We start from the raw sequence: 23,413 nt of genomic DNA on the forward strand, positions 1-23,413 counted from the left end.
AAAGTTTACTTTGGCCATTGGCGAGTTAGTTTAATTTAGTCATCATCTGCCTCAAGTTTCATCCAAATTTGGGTTCATTTTAGGATTCGATGGATATTTCTCTAGTTATGGTGTGTTCTGTTGACTTTCAGCTCATTTTCAGTTGAGTTCACTTCTAAATCTCATAATTCATTTCTACAGGATCGTGCTCATCGTATTGGACAGCTTAAACAAGTTCGTGTATTTCGATTTATCACTGAGAACACAGTTGAAGAGAAGATTGTTGAAAGGGCTGAGGTGAAATTAAGGCTGGACAAGCTTGTTATTCAGCAAGGTAGGTGTTGATCCAAGACATATATGCATATATGTATTTTAAGGTTACGAATATTTATATAATGTTTTAAATTTCTAGGTCGTCTTGTTGACAGCAAGTCAAATCAGCTTAATAAGGATGAAATGTTGAGCATGATTAGGCATGGTGCTAATCATGTGTTTGCTTCCAAAGAATCGGCAATCACTGATGAGGACATAGACACCATATTGGAGAAGGGCGAAGCCAAGGTAGGTTATCTAACCTTCTTTATCTAGTTCATCATCACTTAGAATAATTAAATGTTTTTGGTTAGTAGTTGATCAGCTCTTGCATGCAATTGTCTTAAAAATGATGAATGTTATGCTTCTTCATAATGTCTAGTTTGTGTACCATTGTATTTGATGTTTCTTACCCTTAATATAATTATAACTTATTGCTATTCTCTTTGAATTTTTTAATGTACTTGTTTGTTCTCATTTGAGAAGCACAACATTTTCTGTTTGGGAAAATATTTAAATAAGAGCTTTTTGTTGTCATGACAAAATTCTGATAATACCACACATTAGTTCATCACTTAGACTGCTTTCAGGCATTACAAATTTTGGCCATGCAACATCGTTGGCATATAGCTATGCCTTAAAGTAATTTTGGGCCTTATTGGGTGCCTTCAGATTCATGGAATCGTAGCGTCTAGGTTCTTTGTTTTGATGCTTTGATCGTCAGTCCCTATTCCAATTTGGGACAAGTCTGTGCTGTATGCACCGTGAGGTGTAAATGGCCCCAAGCCTCTTTGTTGATTCCGCGGAATGTTCAACGGTATTACCATGGCATCACAGCATGGAAGATGATGCTCTGCTAAATATTGGATTATCTGAAAGCAGCCATAGTGTTACCCAGCTAAGAACTGAGCCACAATCAGTAAAAACTTTTTCTTTTTTAGACCGATGAAATGAGGAAGAAGCTGGGAGCTTTAGGGGAATCCACTCTAAGAAATTTCACTGTTGATGCACCAACTGAATCAGTGTATCAGTTTGAAGGAGAGGATTATAGGTAATACTTTTTAAAGTTTTCAATCATTTTATTCCTTATACTTTGGTTTTCATGCATTTTATGAGCTTTGTATTTCAGTAATTTGTGTACCAATCATCGGGTAGCAGGATGAGAATTTTTATCATGCTTTGTATTTTTTACATTAATAGAGAAAAACAGAAGATACTGGGAATTGGCAGCTGGATTGAACCTCCAAAGCGTGAAAGGAAAGCCAACTATGCAGTTGATGCTTACTTCCGAGAAGCCCTGAGAGTTTCTGAGCCAAAGGCACCAAAGGTGAGTGTGATATGTTATTGGTTTTCTAATGTATTAAGTGGTACGTAGTTATTTGGCATGCTATTGGATTTTTATTTGGAGTAGATGCCTAGAAGAGGCCGATTGCAGTTAAGTCCCCTACAGATGAAAAGCATTCATAAGACAGTGGAATTCCACAATTAACACCCAACAACTACCAGCATTATTGGTTCAGACTGGTAGAAACACTATGCCATGAAATGTGGTTAAATTTCATGTTGGTTCAAATGTTACAGCATAATTCTTTCTGGGTCACCTAATTTTGCCTAATCATTGTTAGAGGCACCAAATTTACATGTATAGAAAAAAGAATTAGTTCAGTTAAACTCTTTTTCTTAGCAAAATTGTCATATAGCACAGTGGAACCTTGATCTATCGTTTTTCCTGGGGATGGTCGAAAAAAACGATGAATGCAGGAAAACGATCAATGCAAGAATTTTTTACATTGCCTGTATGGAGCTTTATTTGGGACCAGGAATGGCAAATGATAAATGTGGGGAAACGATCAATGCGGGAACGATAGATAAGGGTTGACTGTAGATAGCAATGTCCCGTTATCTTTGACCACAACTTAGTTTTAGCGGAAAGGCTTGTGCATTCCTTTGACCCCTTGAGCTGCACTGGTGGGAGTAGTTCTCAATTATTCCCGGTTGGCAAACTCAAGCCATATTGATTGAAGGATAGGAGCCGGACAAAAGGTAGTCCATATGATGGTGTCAAGTAAAGAACACTGCAGGGATGGACATGGGAAACCTTGCCAACTATCCTAACCCTGATAAGATGTTGTACTGTCAAATGAGCTTCGGATGGAATAGCGGGGCCCATCCCATAAAAACAGGTGTCAACACTGGCAGCAATGTCGGCAAGGTCCTCAGGGTCATCAGCATGCGAAATCCTTGCGGAGACTCATCATTATCATGAGGAGCAGAATACAAGATAGAGGAAAGAAAAACAAATTAGATGAAGAAGATGAAGGCAGTAATAAATGTTTGGAGGGTAAGCTTGAAAATATTAACGAGGAAATGGAAAAAGGGAGAGTAGATATTTTGGGGCCATGTTACATGAGATGATGCATAGCAGGGACTACTGGTGTGATGCGGAAAGGGTTATATATAGTCAGGTATGGAGTAAAGTCAATCAATGGTAGCCGTAGTATTGAACAGGAAGCTGGGTAAGAGGGTGATAGGCATGAAGCAGGTAAGCCATTGGATTCTGGTGGTAGAAATTGAGGTTTTGGGATGGTGTGAAAAACTCACGCAGCTACATAGGCAAATGCACACACTGTCAGAGGTTTTCCTTTCGGTTGAGTTTTTCTTTTGAATATCAAAAACGGTGGTAGTTTTGTGCCATTAGTACAATATGCTCGAACTACTGTGTAGTGGTTTTTTTCACGTCTGGTGGTTTTTATAGAAATTGATGTAGATCCTTTGAGACTTGGATGGTGCATCAAATGTTAGTGGGATTTCGTCCATATTTTTTATTTGGCCCATTTCAAAACCTGTTTTCTTTTGTGCATTTATTAAAAATCCATGAAGTGCTACATAGTATCATTTCTTCATAATCTGCTGGCATTTTATATGCAATGGTTGTTTTAGTGAACGTTGATAAGCCATGCCTTTTGATGAACCTGTTTCATCAGCCTTCAGATCCTGAAAAGTTGTGAATCCATCTTTTTTCCGCAAATGCCCTAGTCTCATTAATTATCGTTTGGTGGAAACACTTATCCCCAAATTCCTCGTATATACCATCCATATTTTATGGCATTCTCAAGTTCAGGCCAACATGGAACGGAGCATTGAAGATTGTGATTTTTGTTTTTTAGTGGTCTTCAGTTGATCTTCATGTGGAAGCCAGGCAGGTATCATGTTGTGCAAACAAATGAATGTGTGATTCTATTCTTGCCTGAAAGAAAATAAAATATTTTTCGTTCAGTCATTCATGGAGCTTGATACTTAGCGTGATACTATTTTCCGTATGCAACGGGTCACATGAAAGATGACACGGAGTTAGTACAAGTAAATGTACCATGTAAAATGGCCTTTGAAGTGGTGGGAGCAGTCCATTGCTCAACATGTTTACATTAGCATGATCCAGTAGTGGGTCACACCTGACTTCCTCCCTGTGCGTTGGCAAATTTTTTGTCTTTCTCTTCATTTTGGTGGTGTCACCATTTAGTAAATGAGAAGGTAGAGACATAAAATTTACAGTGTTTCTGCTATGTAATGTATATGGTGTAACTGGAAGTTAAGTGTGACTCACTGGTGGGTCACGCTGCTCAGAACTAACCTCGTTTAACTCAGGGGCAAGTGTAACCCATCAATGGGTTACACTCTTGCCAGACCTAGGGGTGCCATGCAAAGTGGCAGACCTTATGTAACTTTGCTCACCACTTATGATCAGAGAAAACCCATCAGTGTGCAATTTTTTGTTTAACTCTTTCATTAGGTGTGTTACATACCCAACACCCTTATATCTCTTTGGAATAGAATTTTATATTTAAAGTTGAAAAAAAAAATGGTTGGCTCTCTCTAAGGGCCGTATTCTTAGTCGACCCTGTAGGGTCAACCGACCCTGGATACGTCATCAGCCCCTACATAAACCGATCTCGCCCTACGTACGCCAAATCAAGCCTTACATATGGCCGTTTTTAGAACTAAACGGGCCCTACTTGATGTAGGGTACCCGAACCAAACCTACATCCTACAAAAACATGGCGGCCAAATATCGTCTGCTGATCACTTCCATTAAAGAATCTACGTTACATTGGAAATTAATGGAGACGACCTCACACAAGCCATTTTAAAATGTACAGTAACCAAGCCTAAAGGTAATAATACTACCACTTTATAGCCACCAAGTTAAATAAATTATAAAATTGACTGGACTAATAAGAACAATATAGCGGTATACAAGCACCTTGTTCCTACGAATATATAATAATATTTTTCACGTTTGGCACTTGGTATACTTTTGGGAAACCAATACTTCGTTTACGTATAACCATAGAAAACGTATTTTCCTGCCACTATTTGCCACATAATGAACTTAACTACGGAAGGTAAAAACGAATGACGAACCTTGATGATGCAACGTAAGTTCCCACGTCAATGATCATATTTGCTCCGTACTTATTACTATCTTGTACAGACAGCTTTTGAAGTAATTAGAAGACAATAAGGTTCTACTTTTGGCTCGATATGAGTGTATTTGTAGCGATAATTAAGGTACCGACACGACCTGGCTGACGACACCGATTGTCTATTTACCTTGAGCAGTTGCATTAACAGTACGCCCGAAAATTATCGGACGTCTTTTCTTAGTTTCATAGTCAATTCCCTTTACACCTTCAGAGTGGAAAATTGGTGCTGCGCCATCATATACGTCATCTCAGAGAACTTGACAATGGAATCACCCCCCACAACTTATGTAGGGTCGACTGAGAAACGCATGTAGGGGCCTTTTGTTATGTAGGGACGGATGTGTAGGATCTACTAAGAATACAGCCCTAACACTCAGTCTGAAGGTCATTTTACATGGGATATGTAATTGTGCAGGTTAGGACTACATTTCTTTCTCAGTACGGCATGGAACTGCACGAATGTGTGAAAAAAATCAGAATGGGCTATTTTGCCATCTCGCGTCCGTGAATTCATGCATGTGTTCTTGCAATTCACTCCTTTTCACAATGAAATTTTGATCCTTCGTACGTACGTCAGATTGCACAATGACGTGTCCCTTGTAAAACGGCCATAATGCTTAATTTTTGAAATCCCAGAAATTAGCTGTGCCAAATACTGGCAGATGAAACGAGTCCTCGGGGTGGGCTTGCTAGGTTGCAATCTTGAGGGCAGGGTCTATAAGCCTTTGCTTTTCACCCTTGCACCTCGGTAGGGGAAGGAAGAAAGATAGGAGGTGCCGCCACGATGAGAGCCCGATGATGCCGCTAGGAAAAGGATAGGGATGGAAGGTAGGGGATAGGGACAAACGTGTGCTGCCTAAAGACGACAGGTCCCCACTACTTGCGAAACCATTACTTAATTTGCCAACGAAATTAGAAGATTATTCTGTAATGAGAAGAATCCATCGATCATTTTGTTGGATTGCCAAGTACAGGCAGTGTCTCATTCTTGTGGCACTGTCCTGGGAAGGCCTCAAAAGTTAAGGGCCTATAGCAAGGGCTGATCCAGGATTTTTGTCTAGGGGGGGGGGGGGCATTAGAGTCTGACAGGCAAACGGTCTTTTCGTATTTGGGATTGAGCACAATTTGCAACAATTACTCTACGAAATATACTTTTAAATTTAATATAAAAGTTATTAATATGTATGTATTTATAACTTTAATATCTTAGTACAATTTTTTTAAATATTCATATTAAAAATCTCGTCTACCTTTTGAGCGTCTTCGGGGGGCACGAGCTCCCCCTAAATCCGCATATGGCCTATAGCATAGTCCCTAGCCGCCGTGGGTCCAAACGGTGGAGCCCCCCAGTTTCCTCCACTTTCCATCCACTCGCTCGTATCGGTGGAAGGCCCACGAAAGGAGCACCACCGCTAGGCAGTGTTCAGAAGTTGAACCTAACCGTGACGCGCCGTTGGGTCTCTCGTCCAGTGTGAACCCGGGAAGGGAGATTCAACTTCGCAGCGAGCGTGTTAAAATGCGTAAAAGTTTCAAATTCTCAAAATATTTCGGACTTAACCCTCAGAACTACTGTCATTCACCCTGAAAATTTTAAGAAAATAGCTTATGCTTTAGGAAAGTAATTCATCAGGAAATCAAGACAAATAAAGACTTAACTGTTTAGAAATATTGGGGGAAGTTTCCATTACTATGAGATATGTACTTTATGAGGTATCTTTGGAAAAAAATACTCCCTGACAAACACGGTAAGGTGGCTTGCTGTGTATCGCGTAGATATAAATGAATTTTTATCTGTACTCGGGAGAACGATTTACACCCTCGAAATTTTACGATTATGCTTATTTTTTTATCTCGCGTTGTTTTTGCCTCTGTTCCTCTCGAAATATGACGGAAAGGTTACGAAATTCTGGAAAATGTTCGACCGTTTCAAGAATTTTCTCCATATTCTTATTATGAAATTGTAGTCAATCTGGAGGTTAGGATCGTCATTTTATGTAACGGAAAACCCCATTCCACCCCGTTCGTTTCTGGAGGCGTGACTTTGCTCTGCTTTATTCGCATTTCAGCTTCAGACAGATCGCCCGCTTTTTGTTTCACTTATGATCAGGACGATATGTATGTACGGCCGCGACCATATTCATAAAATAACTCGTGTAGTCTCGGCCGGCCGTGACTGTACGAATTATTTATGCTGACAGCGAAGATGTGTCTGAAGATGAAGCGAAGCCACGCTCAGTACTAGGAAATGTTTACGTTACTAGTAATACGCGCTCCCGCATGAGTGAACGTGTACTTATGGATCATGGCGTGAAAGGCGCGTCCCCGTGAAGAATCGTGAGGTTTTTCCCCCAGCGGTGTCCGGAAAATTTTGCGTCATGCTCTCTGTCTGGCGGTCAAGGTCAAGGGATGCATTGAAAAGGACGGCGGCGAGAGTGAGAGAAGCTAAGCAAATAGCCGAGATATGGGGAGTGAATCACCGAAGATCCCTTTGGTTTCCCCGGAGTTCGACGATCACCGTGAGGCGAATGATGACTTGAACAGGTGCTAACGAAAGACTGCAATTCCGGACGAAATGGCAATCCCCGGGTTTTGGCATTGACGTACACGTCTTTGCTAATAAGAAGCGCCAGTCAGTTTTTTAGGACATTAAATGCAATGTTAATCGTTTTAGTTTACTGGCGTGGGTATTTTTTTCAATGAATAATTGATTGTTTGAGGCGTAACTTTGTGAAATATTTACTTTTAATTTTAACAATTAATAATTCTTCGTACTTATTAATATGTTAAAAAAACAACAGGTGGTAACTATGCTTATAGTTAAAAGCTTTTACATTTTATTAAGAAATTTAAACCAAAACGCCAATAAAATAATACCGATTTCAGGGTAAAATAAAACCTCTTTTATGAAAACATATCACCACTTTTGGCTTTAAATAACACCACTTTTTTCATCTATACGGCATGTATTGCCTACCCATGATGTATGTATCTTAGTCTCTGGTCACCAGGAAGAAGTCTGGTGGGTCATCCCTTGATGAAGATCCCTTTTAAGTTAATAAATATTATCCTAGGCTATAACAGCTATTGACATAGATTTTGAGGGAGATTCCCCTGTATTCACCAATGATTGTAAATTATTATGTGTCATATACGTTACTTATCATTCTAGAAAAAGTCCTCTTTGAACTAACTTAAAATTTTTGCTTTTTGTTGCCAACTGCTTGGCTGTGATGTAGCTGGTAGGTCTGCATGTGTACGACAAGTGAGAAATTTTTGCATAGTTAAACTGGGACTCTTCATGAAATATTGCCATCAATTTCATACTTTAGTTGAATGGTTGACTGGACTACTTCCTGAAATGTTAGCCCTCCTGTTTTCATTATTTTCCCATTACTTGGATTTTTTCCAAGGACTAAGTTCATCAATATTGATAATAATAGTTCCCTCCTCATTTTTCTCTAGGCCCCAAGACCTCCCAAGCAACCAATTGTGCAGGACTTCCAGTTCTTTCCACCTCGTCTCTTTGAGCTGCTAGATCAGGAGATATACTACTATCGTAAAACAGTGGGTTATAAGGTGAGTGTTGCACTGTGTTGTTTTGGTTGTGCAATAAGGGAGTTGATTGTTTCTCTGTAAATTATTGTTAATTTTTTATGATCATATCGTAATAATCTGTCATATTGGACCAAATTGACAGTATTTGCATGTTGTGGCTGAGTAATAAAACTTAATTATTCCTTCAGGGTAGTAATTCATTACCATAAAGTATAAAAGAATATTCAATTTGTTAATTTTTTTTGGAGTTGTGGATATTCTCCTTTGGGTCTTTGGTTAAGTTGTATTCAATTTCTCATGATCTCATATCTGTAGAATATTGATGTATTCTTGCTATTATATTATATTTTGAATTATCATATGTCTAGGTACCGAAAAATCCAGAACTTGGCAGTGATGCATCTCGAATTCAAAAAGAAGAGCAGCGTAAAATCGATGATGCCCAACAGTTATCTGAAGATGAACATGCAGAAAAAGAGAAGCTTTTAACTCAGGTGGGCATAAAACTACATGTGTTAGACTTTGTACTGTAATCTCCTTTGTTCAAGGTTGTGACTTTGGCGCAGAATTCATGTACCATAAATGCTGCATTAATGTGTGTGGTATGGGCTTTTGTGTTATTCTCTTGCAAATCTCAACCTAATATCTTTAAAAAGCTCTGTCTTCCCATAATAGTTTTCATTTAATCCCTTGGCTTTTCTTTGTATTTCATTTAGTTTTCTGATCCAATTCGTTTAGTGTATCTGGTCCAATTCCAAAATGGTTGCTGCCTTCATGTTAATGCCCGACTTGTGCTAATTCTAGTTTGAGCTTTTCTTTCACTTTTTATCGCATTTCTTTCTTACTATACTTAAAAAATCCTACTTTCTATTGGGCTATGCTGAAATTGTTTGTAACTCATATGTGTTTCAGATAACAGGTTTGAATTCATTTTATTTCTCAGATATTTGAAATTATCTAATCCCTCTATAAGCATTACCTCCTCTTATATGCTTGGTAATGGTGGGATATCTAATTCAAGAGATGTGCATATTTTCAAATACATCCCAAGATTTAGTCTTAACCATCTTTCCTAGCTGTAAATGTGAAAGGTGTTTAATTCTAAATTACCGTCTTCTCCAATTTCACACAATTATCCACAAATCATTAATTTTTACTGTTAATTCGTGTGTGTGGGTCAGCTAGAAGAATAAAATGTGTCCAATTATGCTTCCTTGCCAGACTATGCATATTGATCCAACTACATGAATGTATTTAGCTTACAATCGCTATGTTACTTATTTTATTTTTGATTTTTTTCACCTACATCATTTTAATTTAGATATTATTTGGTTATGAGATATTCCTTCGGGTACTTTTTAAAGTCAAGAATTAAGGGGTATTCTTTTTTTCCAATTCATTACATTTGATAATGTCATTAAGTGGTATTTGAGTAGTTGCTTGTCAACATGAGTGGTTAAGGCTTTGATTATTTCAAATTTTATGGAAATTATTTCTAAATGGTTATGATTTATGTAATACCCAATTATTGGTTGGCTCATAGTCAATGTACTCCGGAGTGTAGCAGTGTTGATGACCTCTGGAAACATTTTTATTGACTTAATCACACCTCATGGACTTAACTATGAATAAAGCTTAAATGTATCTTTCTTAGAATAATTTTTTTTACAAAAGGTGGATATGTAATCAAAATTCAGAGATTTCATTAAAATATTCTAAATTTTATTTATCTCATTTCAGGGATTTACCAACTGGACCAAGAGGGACTTCAATCAGTTCATCAAGGCCAATGAAAAATATGGAAGAGATGATATTGAGAACATTGCCAAGGAGGTGGAAGGTAATCTTTGGTTATTTACTGTAGCTCTGAAATTTTATTTTTTCTGGATTACAGATACAGTGTATTCAACATTAATTGGCACTAATAAAATTTCTTGGTTATCACTTAACTGTTATTTTAAATGATAGTTCTTATTTCTTATCTATATGATAGTACATATTTGGATGAAATAAAGGAATTTGAGAAGTTACAGTAAGATTTACTCAACCACTTCATGTCCTTAATTATAACTTTTATCTACTGTTAAAATGTTTTTCACACTGTCTTTTATTCTGTGTAGCTTTGAAACTATATTATATTTTCCAGGCAAGAGCCCGGATGAAGTGATGGAATACAGTTCAGTGTTTTGGGAGCGCTGTCATGAACTTCAAGACATTGACAGAATAATGGCCCAGATTGAACGAGGGGAGGCCAAAATCCAGAGGCGAGCTAGTATCAAAAAGGCTCTCGATGCTAAGGTGAGCACTAAACCATTGAACTATGTACTTCAGAGATTACCATTTTTGGATTAAGTAAGAAAACTGATTTACCCATTAAGTGTTTTCATTGAATCTGTTCTCATAGTTGTTGACATTGTATAGTCCAGCGGTTCCCAAAGTGGGGGTCACGACCCCCAGGGGAGTCGCGGGCCGTTCGGAAAGGGGTCGCGAGATGTATACGAATAATAAAGTGAACTATGTACTTAAACTTAGACAACCATTTTTAGGGGGTCGTGGCTAAAACGTATGGGCTAAAATGGGTCGCAGAAAGATAAAGTTTGGGAACCGCTGGTATAGTCTATATACCATGCTAATTATTTGTTTGAATATCTCTGCAATGAGTTTGATTCTGTTGGTGCATCTAAGGTACGATCTGTTCAGTCAAACTCTTTATGTTGTACTGTTTCCATTGTCTAATTTGGCTCATAAAAAATTATTTTCTCTAAAAATTTTTGCATGGGTTTAGCTTAAATTTTATGGAAATAACTGTATTTATGGGCTATAACGCAAACAATTTATGAGAGGAATTGTAATTCCATTGCATAATAGACTTCTTCATATTACATCAATATTGGCTACGTTAGAAATGGTCATCAAAATCTTATCAAACCAAGGAAGGAGTAGAAAATGAAGGAATTACTGTTGTGATGAAATTTGTAATGCATGGTAAAGTGAACTAAGGTAATAATGTTAATTATCTTTAAATTTGGAGGTGTATACTCAGACAGGTTTTACTCTTATTTCACAACTTATGTTTTTGTGGTGATTGAATTTTTGTATTCAATTTTAGATGGCTCGTTATCGCGCTCCATTCCATCAGCTTCGAATTGCATATGGTACCAACAAGGGGAAGAATTATACTGAAGAAGAGGATCGTTTTCTTGTCTGCATGCTACACAAGTTAGGTTTTGACAAGGAGAATGTATATGAAGAGCTGCGGGCTGCAGTAAGGTATGTTTGTGAAGACTTGCTGCCAGAAAACAGTGAAACTCTCAATGGCAGCGAGTTAAGAAATTTTTAGAGGTGATGGTGAATTTGAAATTATGGAATATTGCATGGTCATCCTTCTTCTCCATCTGCCTTCTGTGTCAGTATCGTTGATGCTTCTAAGGTTCAACTGACCTTCATTGATATCGGGAGATTTATGTAATGCATGGGGATCAATGATATAATTTTTAATCAAATATATGGTCTGAAGTATTGTCAAATTTATTATAACCTTGTTAAATTTGGTCTGCGCCTAAGGTGATGATTTTTTACAAAATACACATTTTATTTTGAAATTATTTTATTCTTTTTTCCTCTTATGTACCTCAGAAGGTATAGTTTAATTTGTATTTTTAGCTTTCTTCTGGTTTTCCGCTCAAGCAAATGTTTTGGAAATATCTTAGCATATCTGATTTTGTGAAATCTTTATTTTTTAGTATCATTGTAAGTGAGCATATACCTAAAATTGACTCAAAGATTTACTTCAATAGTTAACTCTCAGTACCCTGCTGTTTACTTCAAAAGGCTATATCTTGGCCCTGAAAATTAGATCAGAGATTTATTTTAGTAGAACTCTTGGGTGGAACAAAATAATCATATTTTAAAATCCCTCTTTAAATGGCATGTCACGTCATGGAATCTGTTTAGTTTTTCATGAGTTTTTTTTTTCATTTTACATGAAGGGCAGATCGATTAATGTTTTCCATCCTTTGGTTTTCAGGTCAGCACCACAGTTCAGGTTTGATTGGTTCCTGAAGTCTCGCACGGCGATGGAACTGCAGAGGCGTTGCAACACTCTGATCACCCTGATTGAGAGGGAGAACCAGGAACTGGAGGAGAAGGAGCGGCAGGAGAAGAAGAAGAGGGGTCCAAAAGGTGGTGGAACGCCATCAGGCAGTGTAGGCATGGGCGGCGGTGGAATGGGTGGCATAGGCATGGGAGGCACAGGCAAGAGAAGAGGGGAGAATGCCACCCCAGACAGTGGTAGAGGACGAAAGAAGAAGCGAACAATGGACAAATGAGCAATCAGCAGTATTTTAGGCATGAAAGCATGACCCTCAACATTCCCTTGGATTTGAACTCAAATGCTGCTCTGTTATGTCCAAGGATTTGGTGACAGCGTACAGACCGAATTGTTCAGGATATTACACGAGCATCATGTCTTTTATCAAGTTTAGAAATAATTTCCCTGGACAAAATTAATATTATTGTCTATGTGAATGGAACTTTAGGTGTTCTCGTTAACTTTGTGCGCTCGATGATAGCATTGCAGTGAGAATTTTTTTGTGGTTTTCTTCAAACTTAATCACACACCCCTTCCTGTGTAGGGGACAATTTCGGGTGGTATTTTGCCCCTGGAACTCTTATTCATCAAGCACACAGTGGCCACCACCTTTCTGTGGCATTTTTTTATTTTATAAGAAATGTAAATTATGAATAAATGTTTTGTGTACAATTCTGGTATTGCTTTTTTAAATATGGTAACATTTTGGGGCAAAACATGATACTGATATAGGCTTTGAAGAGGATTTGGTACTCTTGTGCTTCATTTAATGAATTTATGTAATAACAGTGACACAAATTTTTATTAATTGTTGCTGTCATCTTAAATGAAATCAGACTCATTATCATAGCATAAGAATGACTATTGCATATCTTAAAAATATATCATGCTTGGGGCCAGGCTTTTATGTACATAGTTATCTTGGGAGAATTAAAGATTTGAGCTGAGGACTGTTGGAGCTTTTGAATGCTAACATTTTTGTATCTCAATATCGCACATTATGGATATCTGAAATGGTTGCACTCAAGTGGGAAGTATTAATAGAAGAAATGCTTCCCTTGTGTAGGCTCTTGCAGTGTGGTGAAGATTCAATGGAGAGGTTTACGGGGTGTGCACTGCATTTATTTTTGTTGACAACAGTTTCGCTGGCATTGCAGCTTCAGGTCATCGAAGTGTACAGAGGTGGTGTGGACAGTCTTATATGCACATCTGATGGAGTCGAGCATTTTTCTTATTTGTCCATATAGTAGGCAGGAGACTTCTCATTGGTCTGTCTCCCTTGGTATTTTCCTTTTTCACCTGAGTTGATTTGAGCACCCTTTTCCACGAGTTGGGTAGCTGGTATCCATCTTCCCTGTTGAAGGTTGTTGTGGATTTAATAATTTCTTCACTTTGCTAGTGATACATGGGTAGCATATATTCTCCCTGGTGCTTAAATTTTGTATTGTCAAATTCAACATGTGGGAGCTCACTAAGAGCACTCAGGGTTCTTCACAAGGGCACTCAGCTATGGCTGAGAGCCACAGTTGTTGATTTGCTGCGGCTCATTGATGTTCTTGGTGCCGTATCTTTAGGGCTCTGCATGTATGCACTGCCACAGCTGCAGTTAAATTGGTATACCCAGGGATTGAGTTATTGCTGGAACTCTATCCTTTGCTTTGCATAAAAGGCCGGTGGTTTTCGCTACACAATTCAATATTGCCACCATACCATGTCTTTAGAGCACACAAGCAATCATTTTGCTTGTTCCCGAAACACATAGAAGGGAGGGAAATACCATAGGCTTCATAGTATCTTCTGGTGCTGTGTTTTTAGTCCTTTTTAGGGCCTCGTCAACTGTCTTCTTTGAGGATGACGTTTCGGTGGTATCTGCTGTCTTCTAGTTTCTGGCTTAGGTTTTTGTTTTCGTTCTCTCGGAACGAGCCGTCCGATATGGCTTTGGCTCGTCTGAGTAGGACGTTAGGACTTACCAACGATGTCTTGTGTTGACCGTGATGATGTCACGACGCGCGTGGAGGTAGCTATCTGTGCGGGTCTTTTTCGGCACATACAGTAACCCAGGATGCCATTATTCTTCGTTTCAACTAGGACGTCTGAAAAGGACTGAGGCTTGCTCTCTTCTATTTCTGTCGTGAGCATGATTGAGTTGCCAATCATGCAAGATAAATTGATATGTATAGATTGCGGTACGTGGGTATTTGGTTTATCCGGCAAGTAATCATCCTATCTGTTGATCGGGTGTAAAGTCTGTCTTATGCCGCATAATGCGCATTACCGTGAGGTGGAAGCGAACACTATTTAAACCCGTCCTTCCATTATAGGTGTACGAGTATTTTTTATGACTCATGGGCGCACAGCTCGCTCGCTGTGACTTTATATAAAAGAATTGCGCTTGCACTGCTGTTTTACGCAGTCATAACTGCAGATAACGCATAACAATTCCGTGCTTCCTTCACTTTCACGATCATCAAGACGTGAGACGAAAAGGCAAACGATGCAAAGTTAGCGCCATAGCTTTATCTGCGCGTAGGCGGGAGATAAGCAGCGCAGCAGCTATGCGCACTTATCGAATTCTTTTTGTTTCTCGAGTGGACACGTGATAATAATTTCGTGACGTGAGTTCATTCCTGGAACTCCAGGCTGTGTCAGATGTTGTGGTAGCTCTTCTTTTTTCTAAAATGTTTCGCCGAGTGATCTTTACCAAGCCTCACTTGTAAATCGGCATTTGTCGTGAACGGGTGGTGCTGTCATTTACAAATTGTTGAGTGAAATCGACTGTGCTTGCGCCATGTCAGAGAAACCGGCGGTAAGTTGTTTTTGTTATTACTGTCAATGACTGTTAAAGTTTCATGCTCTGTTTATAGAAGGTGCCTATAATTTCATGAAGTTATTACGGGGCTATCCTTTCTCAGAGCGCTGCGTGTGAATTGACACATTGTTTTACATTTCGATCCCATGTATACGGCTATATATATACCCTTGCATGGATGGAACTTCTTGATTTTTCATGTTCCTGCTTGTACTCATCATGCAAAGTATGGATTTTGTATAAATGGAGCCTTTTTACATACCTGTTTATATTTAGACAATCTCTACCCCTCTACCCGTTATAAAGTACTTCGTTGAAAAAGTTTTTCAAACATTCGGACTTAACGCTGAATGGGCTAGAATTCTTAAGTTTCAGCGAATGAGTTCTTGCCGCTACGACGGTTTATACTTCATTATCAAGTATTACTTTATATTTCCTGAACAGTATTAATGTAGCAGATATAAGGGCAATGTGTATGAATTTTCATTTTGTTATCGGAATATTTTGATGATCGGTATCGGTTAATAATTACGTGGCATTAAAAGATTCATTTATTAATTGTGGGATTAATGTATTCTGTTATTCCGGTTTGGAATTTCATCGGCGATGAGTAATCCTTCAATATCAATTCATGCCATTCTTATCTTCACTTCGCGAGTTCTCGGAAAACGATGTTTGATGGCACTATTAACAGGTGCCGGATTATCTGAGAGATCTGTTGAATTATTCCATATCATCACTCATATTTTTCATCTGTATCAATTCAAGATTTCTTTTCAATTATTTAAGAAAACAAATTTTCCTTTTATTTAATTGATATTCTCTTATTGCAAATTTCTGTCCTGGGGCATAGTTTACATTGCACTGTAAATTTTTGACCACTCAATCGACATAGTTTACATTTTATTTTGGGTTTGTGATTTTAATGCGGGAGATTAGATAAAGGAGTTATTTCGCAGGCTTGTCGGAACTGAATGAGTGCTGATGCCTTTTGCTAGTGTTTGGAATAGCCTATCTTGGTATCAATCAAATTTAAATATGTTCGGGAGATCTGTTGTTGGAGTCATTGTGAAACCATAATGTCTTAAGCGTCTTAAATTTTCCCTGCAAGATAATTTTTTTACATATTATCCGTGCGAACTGCAGTGCGAGCAGTAGACATTTCCGTCGTTTCTATACTTTCGGATTTGGTAGTAATTAATTGAAGTCAGCACGTTGTTTACAGCCGTACTGACATGTATCGCATTTTCATTATTTCTCACCATTGATCATAGATTTTGTGATATTAATTTACTCATTAGTATATTTTCGTCATTTGAACAAATATTATTCGGATTTGGAATGTTGCATTCCAAACATTCAGGTGTCGGTCAACAGCTGATAAAATTCATTTTTTGGCTGTGATTTTTCCTATTAAATGGTTAAGATCAAGACTTGCCTGTAATTTACATCTATATCTCTTGTAAATATGAATATGTATTGGAATATATTCTATCTAATGGTCTATACAATAGTAAATATAGTCGTAAAGTATTAGTTAAGTTCACCTTGATATGGGAGTAGCCATCCAAAACTTAGTCTACTTTGGGGCAGGTACTCTTATTGAGAGAAAAGACAACCTAATTTCCTGTAAGGACTATTGGTTCATTCACCAATGTTCTTTTATTGCCATTTGTGTTAGAAATAGAAAAATTAAGAAACCCATGTATTTTCATTTTTTGATCTGTAACCAACCTTATTGAAATGTTTGCAGTGAAAAATCAGCAGTGTGAAAGGGTTTTTACACGGTGGAGGTTAGAATTCCATCAATTTCTCATTTTGGCGTGGATTTGTGCAAATGCACAAACAATTACAACGGGCAATTTTGCCATCTCATGGCCATGCAGTCTAGCAATTTGTAGCTTTAGACAACGCAATTTTGACATTACCTTTGTATACACGTCAGCCTTTGTATACACATCAGATGGTGCAATTATGTGCCCTGTGTAAAAGAGCCTTTAGCCCTTTTATAAGTTAGTCTATGACGTTGAATGCTCCTACGGAGAGGGTCACCACTTTCAGATACTGCTTTGCCTTGTGATTAGGTCTCATTTGGTTTGTTGTTGTTGTCACAGTTGTGGGTTATGCCTTCTCTCATTGAGCAAATCTGCTTGAACAACTTAATGACCTGGAAATTACTTACGAAAAATGGATAATAAATTTGATTTTTTTTCTTTAAAACTAATGAGAGACTTGCTGAATGAGGAAGTCTGTGTTTTCATGGTAACTTATCTTATCCTCCATCTTTGAAATTCTTTTGATGAATGATGATTTTGTGTCTCGGTGAATGAAACCATTTTTGTCATGAATTTAATTGGTAATTCTCAGCATAATCTTGTCATATGGACGTAAGTGTTATCTAGTCCATCAGCCTTTCTTTCCTCTTAATTAGATGCACTCTGCTCTGCCCCAAGACGAATCAATTATGTACTGTAAATGTAGCGTCTTCCTTCCTTCCACCTTTTCCCTATACCTTCTGTCTGCAATGCCACTTTAAAACTATTCTTCCTTTCCGTATCCTTCTCTTCCATCCCAACACCCACATATTTATTGGATACAAGGAGGTTGTAAATATCTGGAGGGGGCACCACTGCTTTTGACTGTGGAGCGAAGTGTGGCCAGAATAGGGGGGGGGTAGGACAAACCATGCCCACTTTGACCAAAACATTGACAATCCCATAAGGGTCAATGAAATTTTTGAAATTATTTGAAACTATTTGGTGAAATTTTTGGTCATAATTCGTTAATGCATTAAAATAACCTATTGAACTCACAATGTAAACCTTTTTATCTTACTTCATTGGTAAGCTTCGTGAAGTTATGACTCAAACATCTTTTCCCAGGGAAAAATTATTTTCAATCACCTTTATTTTTATTACTCCTTACCTTTACTTTTATTATTCACCAATATTTACTTTCTTCAACCATCTCAACTTAAATTAAAATTTACGAGACTAAACTAGTCTTTTACCTGCACTTATACCGGTATTTAATTTTATTATAGCCAACGGAAATCTAACAATTACAGTAATAAAGTATATTTTCAAGGATATTCCCTCTAGTAAAGTGGCTAACAGACACAGTGTTTATACATTAATAGAAGTATCGTGAATGATGGGAAAAATCCAATAACAATCACGGGCAAAATACTAGTGATTGTAGTAGCATTTTCACTCATTGTAGTGCATTTTCAGAACATAACTTAGCCACATTAAAATTTCAGAAGGAGACTTAAGTCCATAAATTGTCAAACCAAGAAGGCAGAACTTTGACCCTGCTAAAAACTGGGAAACAGTGCCTCCAGATATTTATAACCTTCTTGATTGGATATCATGGAAGAGTTGATGACTGGAACATGTTCAAATGTGTTAAGGAAAGCCTGGGGAAGTCTGAAATGGAGCATTGTGCTTAATGGGGCAGAAACACAATAACTGAGGAAGAGGATTGGCTATTCTCTGTTCATTTTATCTTTGCAAGTGACCTGGTGTGGCTAAAGCAAGTGGAGGTGAGGGGAGGGAAAGTTTCTCGAAACGTGACTTCCCCTTTGCCAATCAGCAAACAGCAGGCGTGGCAGTCAGTCACTCTCGGACCTCCGTCGAGTTAGCATCGTGAATCTACTTGTGGAGTAGTGTTGCCAGACCTTATGCGTTCTCCTTGTGTGTCTTTAAGTGTGCCTTTCATCAACAGTGCCTCACTCAGAGGCGACAATGTCATGGGTTTCTGTGAAAGGACTATTCTCAATACCTTCCAAATGAGTAGGTATATTGTATCGGCGCCAGGGCCAAAATACCTGTGGCCACCCATGACTCGCTCATTTTCAGTGACATAGTAGGGCGGCTATGTACATTTGGCAATGTTAAGTTTGCTTCTCCTCTCTTTCTCTCTCGGTACTACCCTTCCCCCATTAGCGAAGCCTTCCGATAGTGTCCAGGCTCTCACAAAAGCTCACACGCAGACAGAAAGTGAATAGATTGTAGAGGCTAGTTAGAATGTGGAAAATGAAGACGGCAAATTGAAGAAAAGAAGTGGACAATTAGCAGGAACGTTAAGAGAAGATGAGGAGTAGTCCTAGGGTTTAGGAAGAGCAAGGATTTATCAAGATTGTTTATTTCCTGGTGAATTCTTCTTGGGTTTTCCTCCAGGTGAGTTTATTGTAGACAGACGTTTTGATTGTTGCCTCTGCCATTGTCTTCATGCCCTGAGGAGGCAGAGGCAGCCATTGAAACCTCAGCCTATGATGAACTCACCCGCGGTGGAAAACCCAAGAACAATGTCTTTTTTTATTTCCGTTTGAATACCCTTTTGTATTAGTCAGGAAAAATAGCTTTATGAGGTAATATTGGGTAACCGATGAAATTGTTTCAAGTTTAAAAGAAATTGAATAATTTTTTTCTACGGAAATCATGAGGCCTCTGGGTCTTTTGTGAAGTTCAAGCTAAATTATTTTTTTAAATATTTCTTAAGGTATGACCCACAACTAGTAAAAATAAAATTCATGGCTTTTTGCTTGCTTTGTTGTTAAAAAAATTTTATGTAAAAACATCCCTTTTTGCGACTCAGGTAGTCAGTGTTGGGTCTTCCTTCAAGTGTGATGAAATGCTTGTGTTGACTGTTTTCTATGCCTGAGCAAATATTCATGGCATAAATCTTGTACATAATCAGTGAAAAAATTAAAACATTCTTTTTGAAATACCCTGAATATTGTCTTTTGATTCTCCAAACAAGGGCAGAAGTATATATGTATTGCTGTGAGGCATTCGTAAGTTTAAATGCTTCAGAGATCAATTTATTACTATAGTATTCTACCGATTAAGGTAGATTTCCATGGAGTATTAAAGAAGTGATCTGGGAGCCTCCGTTTCCATCCAGTACTGCTTTCTTCAATTCACTGCAAGGCCTACTCCCTTTCAATCTATCTAAAAATCCTATTCTTTTCCTTTCCCTCCCTCGTTTCCCTAACATTCTACCCTCTAACACCATTTTCAACATTCCCTCCCCGCTGAGTACTCCTCCCATCCATACCTTCTGTCTCCTCTTATCTAAAAGCTGCCTCTCCTCGCCAACCATATCCAGCACTTCTTCGTTCTTTTTCCTCTCTGTCCATTTCACCTTCTCCATACCCACATCTTGAATGCCTCCAATCTTCTCTCGTTTTCTTTCCTCAGTGTCCACGTTTCCGCACAGTAGAGAGCTACACTCCAGATCAAACTCTTCACTACCCTTTTCTTTTAAGTCTTACATAGTGAACCTCTCAGAAGCTCCTTCCTGTTCATGAACGCCTCCTTTGCTAGTGCAATTTGCTTCCTGATGTCCTTGCTACTGTGTCCGTTTTCCTCTAATGTGCTGCCCAAATAGTTGAATTGCTCTACCTGCTCAAGTTTTTCCCCACCTACTTTTATCTTGACTCTCATATTCCTTCCTCGCAATTCTTTACAAAACCACATTACCTTAGTCTTCTTGTGATTAAGAGATCAATTCTTTTAATACAATTTCTTAAGTCGATTTTTTGAATAAATCTTCTATTTTCCAGAGACGTTGCAAACGGGTGAGTGAGCCAGATGGAGGATACAAGGATATTTGGGTGTGGCACTGCTATCTTTGTGATTTAACCTTTGACACGGAATATGAATTTAAAGAGCATTTGTCCACGGAAAGCCATGCCTTCAGATGGTGTTTGCAGAAATTTGAGAAGAAAAGGTGAGTATTTCATAACTGTCAAACCTAGAAGTAGATGGCAGGTAATTTCTCTCGAGGCTGTTGGATTAACATTCACTCTAATTTGCATATTCAAGGTATTTTGGGTTTATGTTTTCACTGTTGAACACCCGGAATGCTTGTTTGTTTGCTTCAAATGTAAGAGAATAGTGTTTCCAAGAAATCACTGTTGTTGATTGTTATAAAAGTTTAACAATTTGTAGGGCTAACAAAGTATATTTTCCTTAAAATATCGGGAAAATAAGTAATGCCTCAGTGGAAAAGATGAATAAGTGGTTAAATGGTGGTACAATAATGGTACAGGAATTTTTAAAAACAATGCTTAGATTTGGAGGAAGATATGGAATGGTGCTTTGTTAAATGGGGATCAATCGTATGTTCATTGCAATGTCATACAAGTGACTTTAGATGCATATAATTAACTTTATACTTGAGATGGTCCTTACCTTAGTCAACTACATTATTTGTGGTAATACCATGTTGCATGAGCCACCTTCGTAGTTCTCTTGTCATAACTGGTGGGGAAGTGAATAGGGTAGTTTCCTTCATCAATTAAAACGAAAGGCATTGATTGCGATTCGTTACCCACCATTAGTGTATTCATAATATACAAATTATTTCGTTTTAGAAGTACCGGTTGAGACGAATGGCAATGGTCCATTTTTATCCTCATTTGAAAAGGGCCAGATTGGCGCCCATGCGATGCCACTCCACGTGACGTCACAGGGACCTAGTTTCTATACGAGAGGATAGGAGTTATACATCGTCTGAGGTTACCAATGCATGCATGAGGCGCAGAGCTCAGGGAAACATGTCTTAATAATCACTTATTAAAACTGGCTAAGGTCGGAAAGTTTTCTTCATTTGATAAGGTATTAATAATCCTTATTTAAGCCAAGCTCTACCAGCCAGCAGGGTACTCAGCTACCCGCTAGCAGCCTGCGTCGTATCAGCGCTCAATTCGCCTCAAGGTCACCTCACAGGGCGGCAGGGGGAACCAGAAATACGCCACACAGAGAGATTTCCCGGCATTCATACTTACGCGTCGTGCTTGAAAATATTCACTTTTCATTTAATCGCAAAAAATAGATATCGTCATTTAAAAATCTAAAAGCGTGAAATACATACTCCAGGAGTAATAATCTTTCGATTTAGGCAATAAAAAATAATAGGAAACCACCCTATTAGAGTGTGCAATGTTTTGAATTCCACGTGTGAAAAGCAATTTTGATAAATGTTAGATATACTTGAATAATGATTTATGCAAGAGATCTAAGCATTGAGTACTTCACTGGTGTTGTCAAATCCTCTACCCGTTGGGCTTTCTCTGGGAAAGAGTTAGCTCCAAGATGATCAAAGCAAAGTTGAAGACTGTGATAGCAAGGAGGAATGGATGATTTGGAAAAGCAAAAATAAATGATAATAAGAGGGACAAAAGGCGGTGTAGAAAGGACAGTCTCCTCATCCCTGAATGCATAATGAATTTCTTGGTGATTTATGTAAAATATGATTAAGAAACTTGACTAAAAAGTTACAACCAGGCTATCATGTAAATTAGAAATAATTACAATTTTCCTCTTTTTTGGAAACAATTTGTTTGGACAAATAGTTTTGATATTCTGCATCATTTTTGAGTCTGCCAAGCTCAGTCTGGTGCATTTGTGTGTATGCAGTAGGGTGATACAGGGAAAAACTTTGTGGGGATGGGTGTTTTTAGGAATGAGGAAATGAAGGGTGGAGGCAAAGGGGTGGGTGTGGAGTACTCCAGTATCTTTTGTGGCGGTTCTTCTTTTGGTGGCAATGGAAATGAGGAATCAGGGCAGGTTTGCAGGGTTGCACATCTGAGGGCCGGGTCTGTGAGTCCGAGATTTTCCACCCGCTCACCTTGGGAGGGGAAGGACAGAAGAAGGAAAAAGGATAGAAGGTTCCGCTACGATGAGGGCCCGATGAAGCCCCCAGGGATGGAAGAAGTAGGATAAAGAAATCCCAATGCCGTCATTAGGGTGGCATGGGCCACTACTAGTGAAACCATAATTTAATGTTTCTATGGAAAGGAAAATTTTCCCATGAGAAGAAAAAGCCTTTGATTTTCCATAGATACAGTGAGTCCTCGTTTAACGTCACTTACCGTTCCTGAAAAATGTGACGGTAAACGAAATGACGTTAATCGAAGCACAATATCCCATAAGAAACAATGTAAAAAGTGAATATCGGCTCCTAGACCTCACAATTCCTACTCGAAAAAAATTTAGCGTATCATATTTGGGCCATTTCTTACGATGGCAATGCCAAACTATGGCATAAACACGAGTCCCTGTCTTCATTGACAGCAATACCAGCAGTGACGTACATCCTTCTCCATTTTTGTATCTTCCCGCGTTTGTTTTTTCGGCTTCACTATGGTGGTCACCAAGATTATTGAGAGCACGG

The 23,413-nt window shown here is 38.4% G+C and overlaps 2 protein-coding genes across 2 annotated transcripts in view; both read left to right on the forward strand.

Annotated features, from left to right (window-relative positions):
* LOC124162728 (chromatin-remodeling complex ATPase chain Iswi) overlaps positions 1–13,092 on the forward strand; it is a 33,267-nt gene extending 20,175 nt beyond the window's left edge. Inside the window, exons 12-21 of the mRNA XM_046539347.1 lie at positions 181–313; positions 392–540; positions 1,233–1,342; positions 1,492–1,618; positions 8,238–8,351; positions 8,699–8,824; positions 10,071–10,170; positions 10,477–10,628; positions 11,440–11,600; positions 12,358–13,092. Coding sequence (XP_046395303.1) covers positions 181–313; positions 392–540; positions 1,233–1,342; positions 1,492–1,618; positions 8,238–8,351; positions 8,699–8,824; positions 10,071–10,170; positions 10,477–10,628; positions 11,440–11,600; positions 12,358–12,658 — 1,473 coding nt within the window. The 3' untranslated portion in view covers positions 12,659–13,092. The remainder of the gene's footprint in view (positions 1–180; positions 314–391; positions 541–1,232; positions 1,343–1,491; positions 1,619–8,237; positions 8,352–8,698; positions 8,825–10,070; positions 10,171–10,476; positions 10,629–11,439; positions 11,601–12,357) is intronic.
* Positions 13,093–15,010: 1,918 nt separating this feature from the next.
* LOC124162729 (putative helicase mov-10-B.1) overlaps positions 15,011–23,413 on the forward strand; it is a 65,490-nt gene continuing 57,087 nt past the window's right edge. The window contains exons 1-2 of the mRNA XM_046539349.1: positions 15,011–15,226; positions 20,799–20,965. Of these exons, the coding sequence (XP_046395305.1) occupies positions 15,209–15,226; positions 20,799–20,965 (185 nt within the window). The 5' untranslated portion in view covers positions 15,011–15,208. The remainder of the gene's footprint in view (positions 15,227–20,798; positions 20,966–23,413) is intronic.

This window comes from Ischnura elegans, chromosome 7 (genome assembly GCF_921293095.1).
Source record: "Ischnura elegans chromosome 7, ioIscEleg1.1, whole genome shotgun sequence".
Classification (NCBI taxonomy): Eukaryota; Metazoa; Arthropoda; class Insecta; order Odonata; family Coenagrionidae; genus Ischnura; species Ischnura elegans.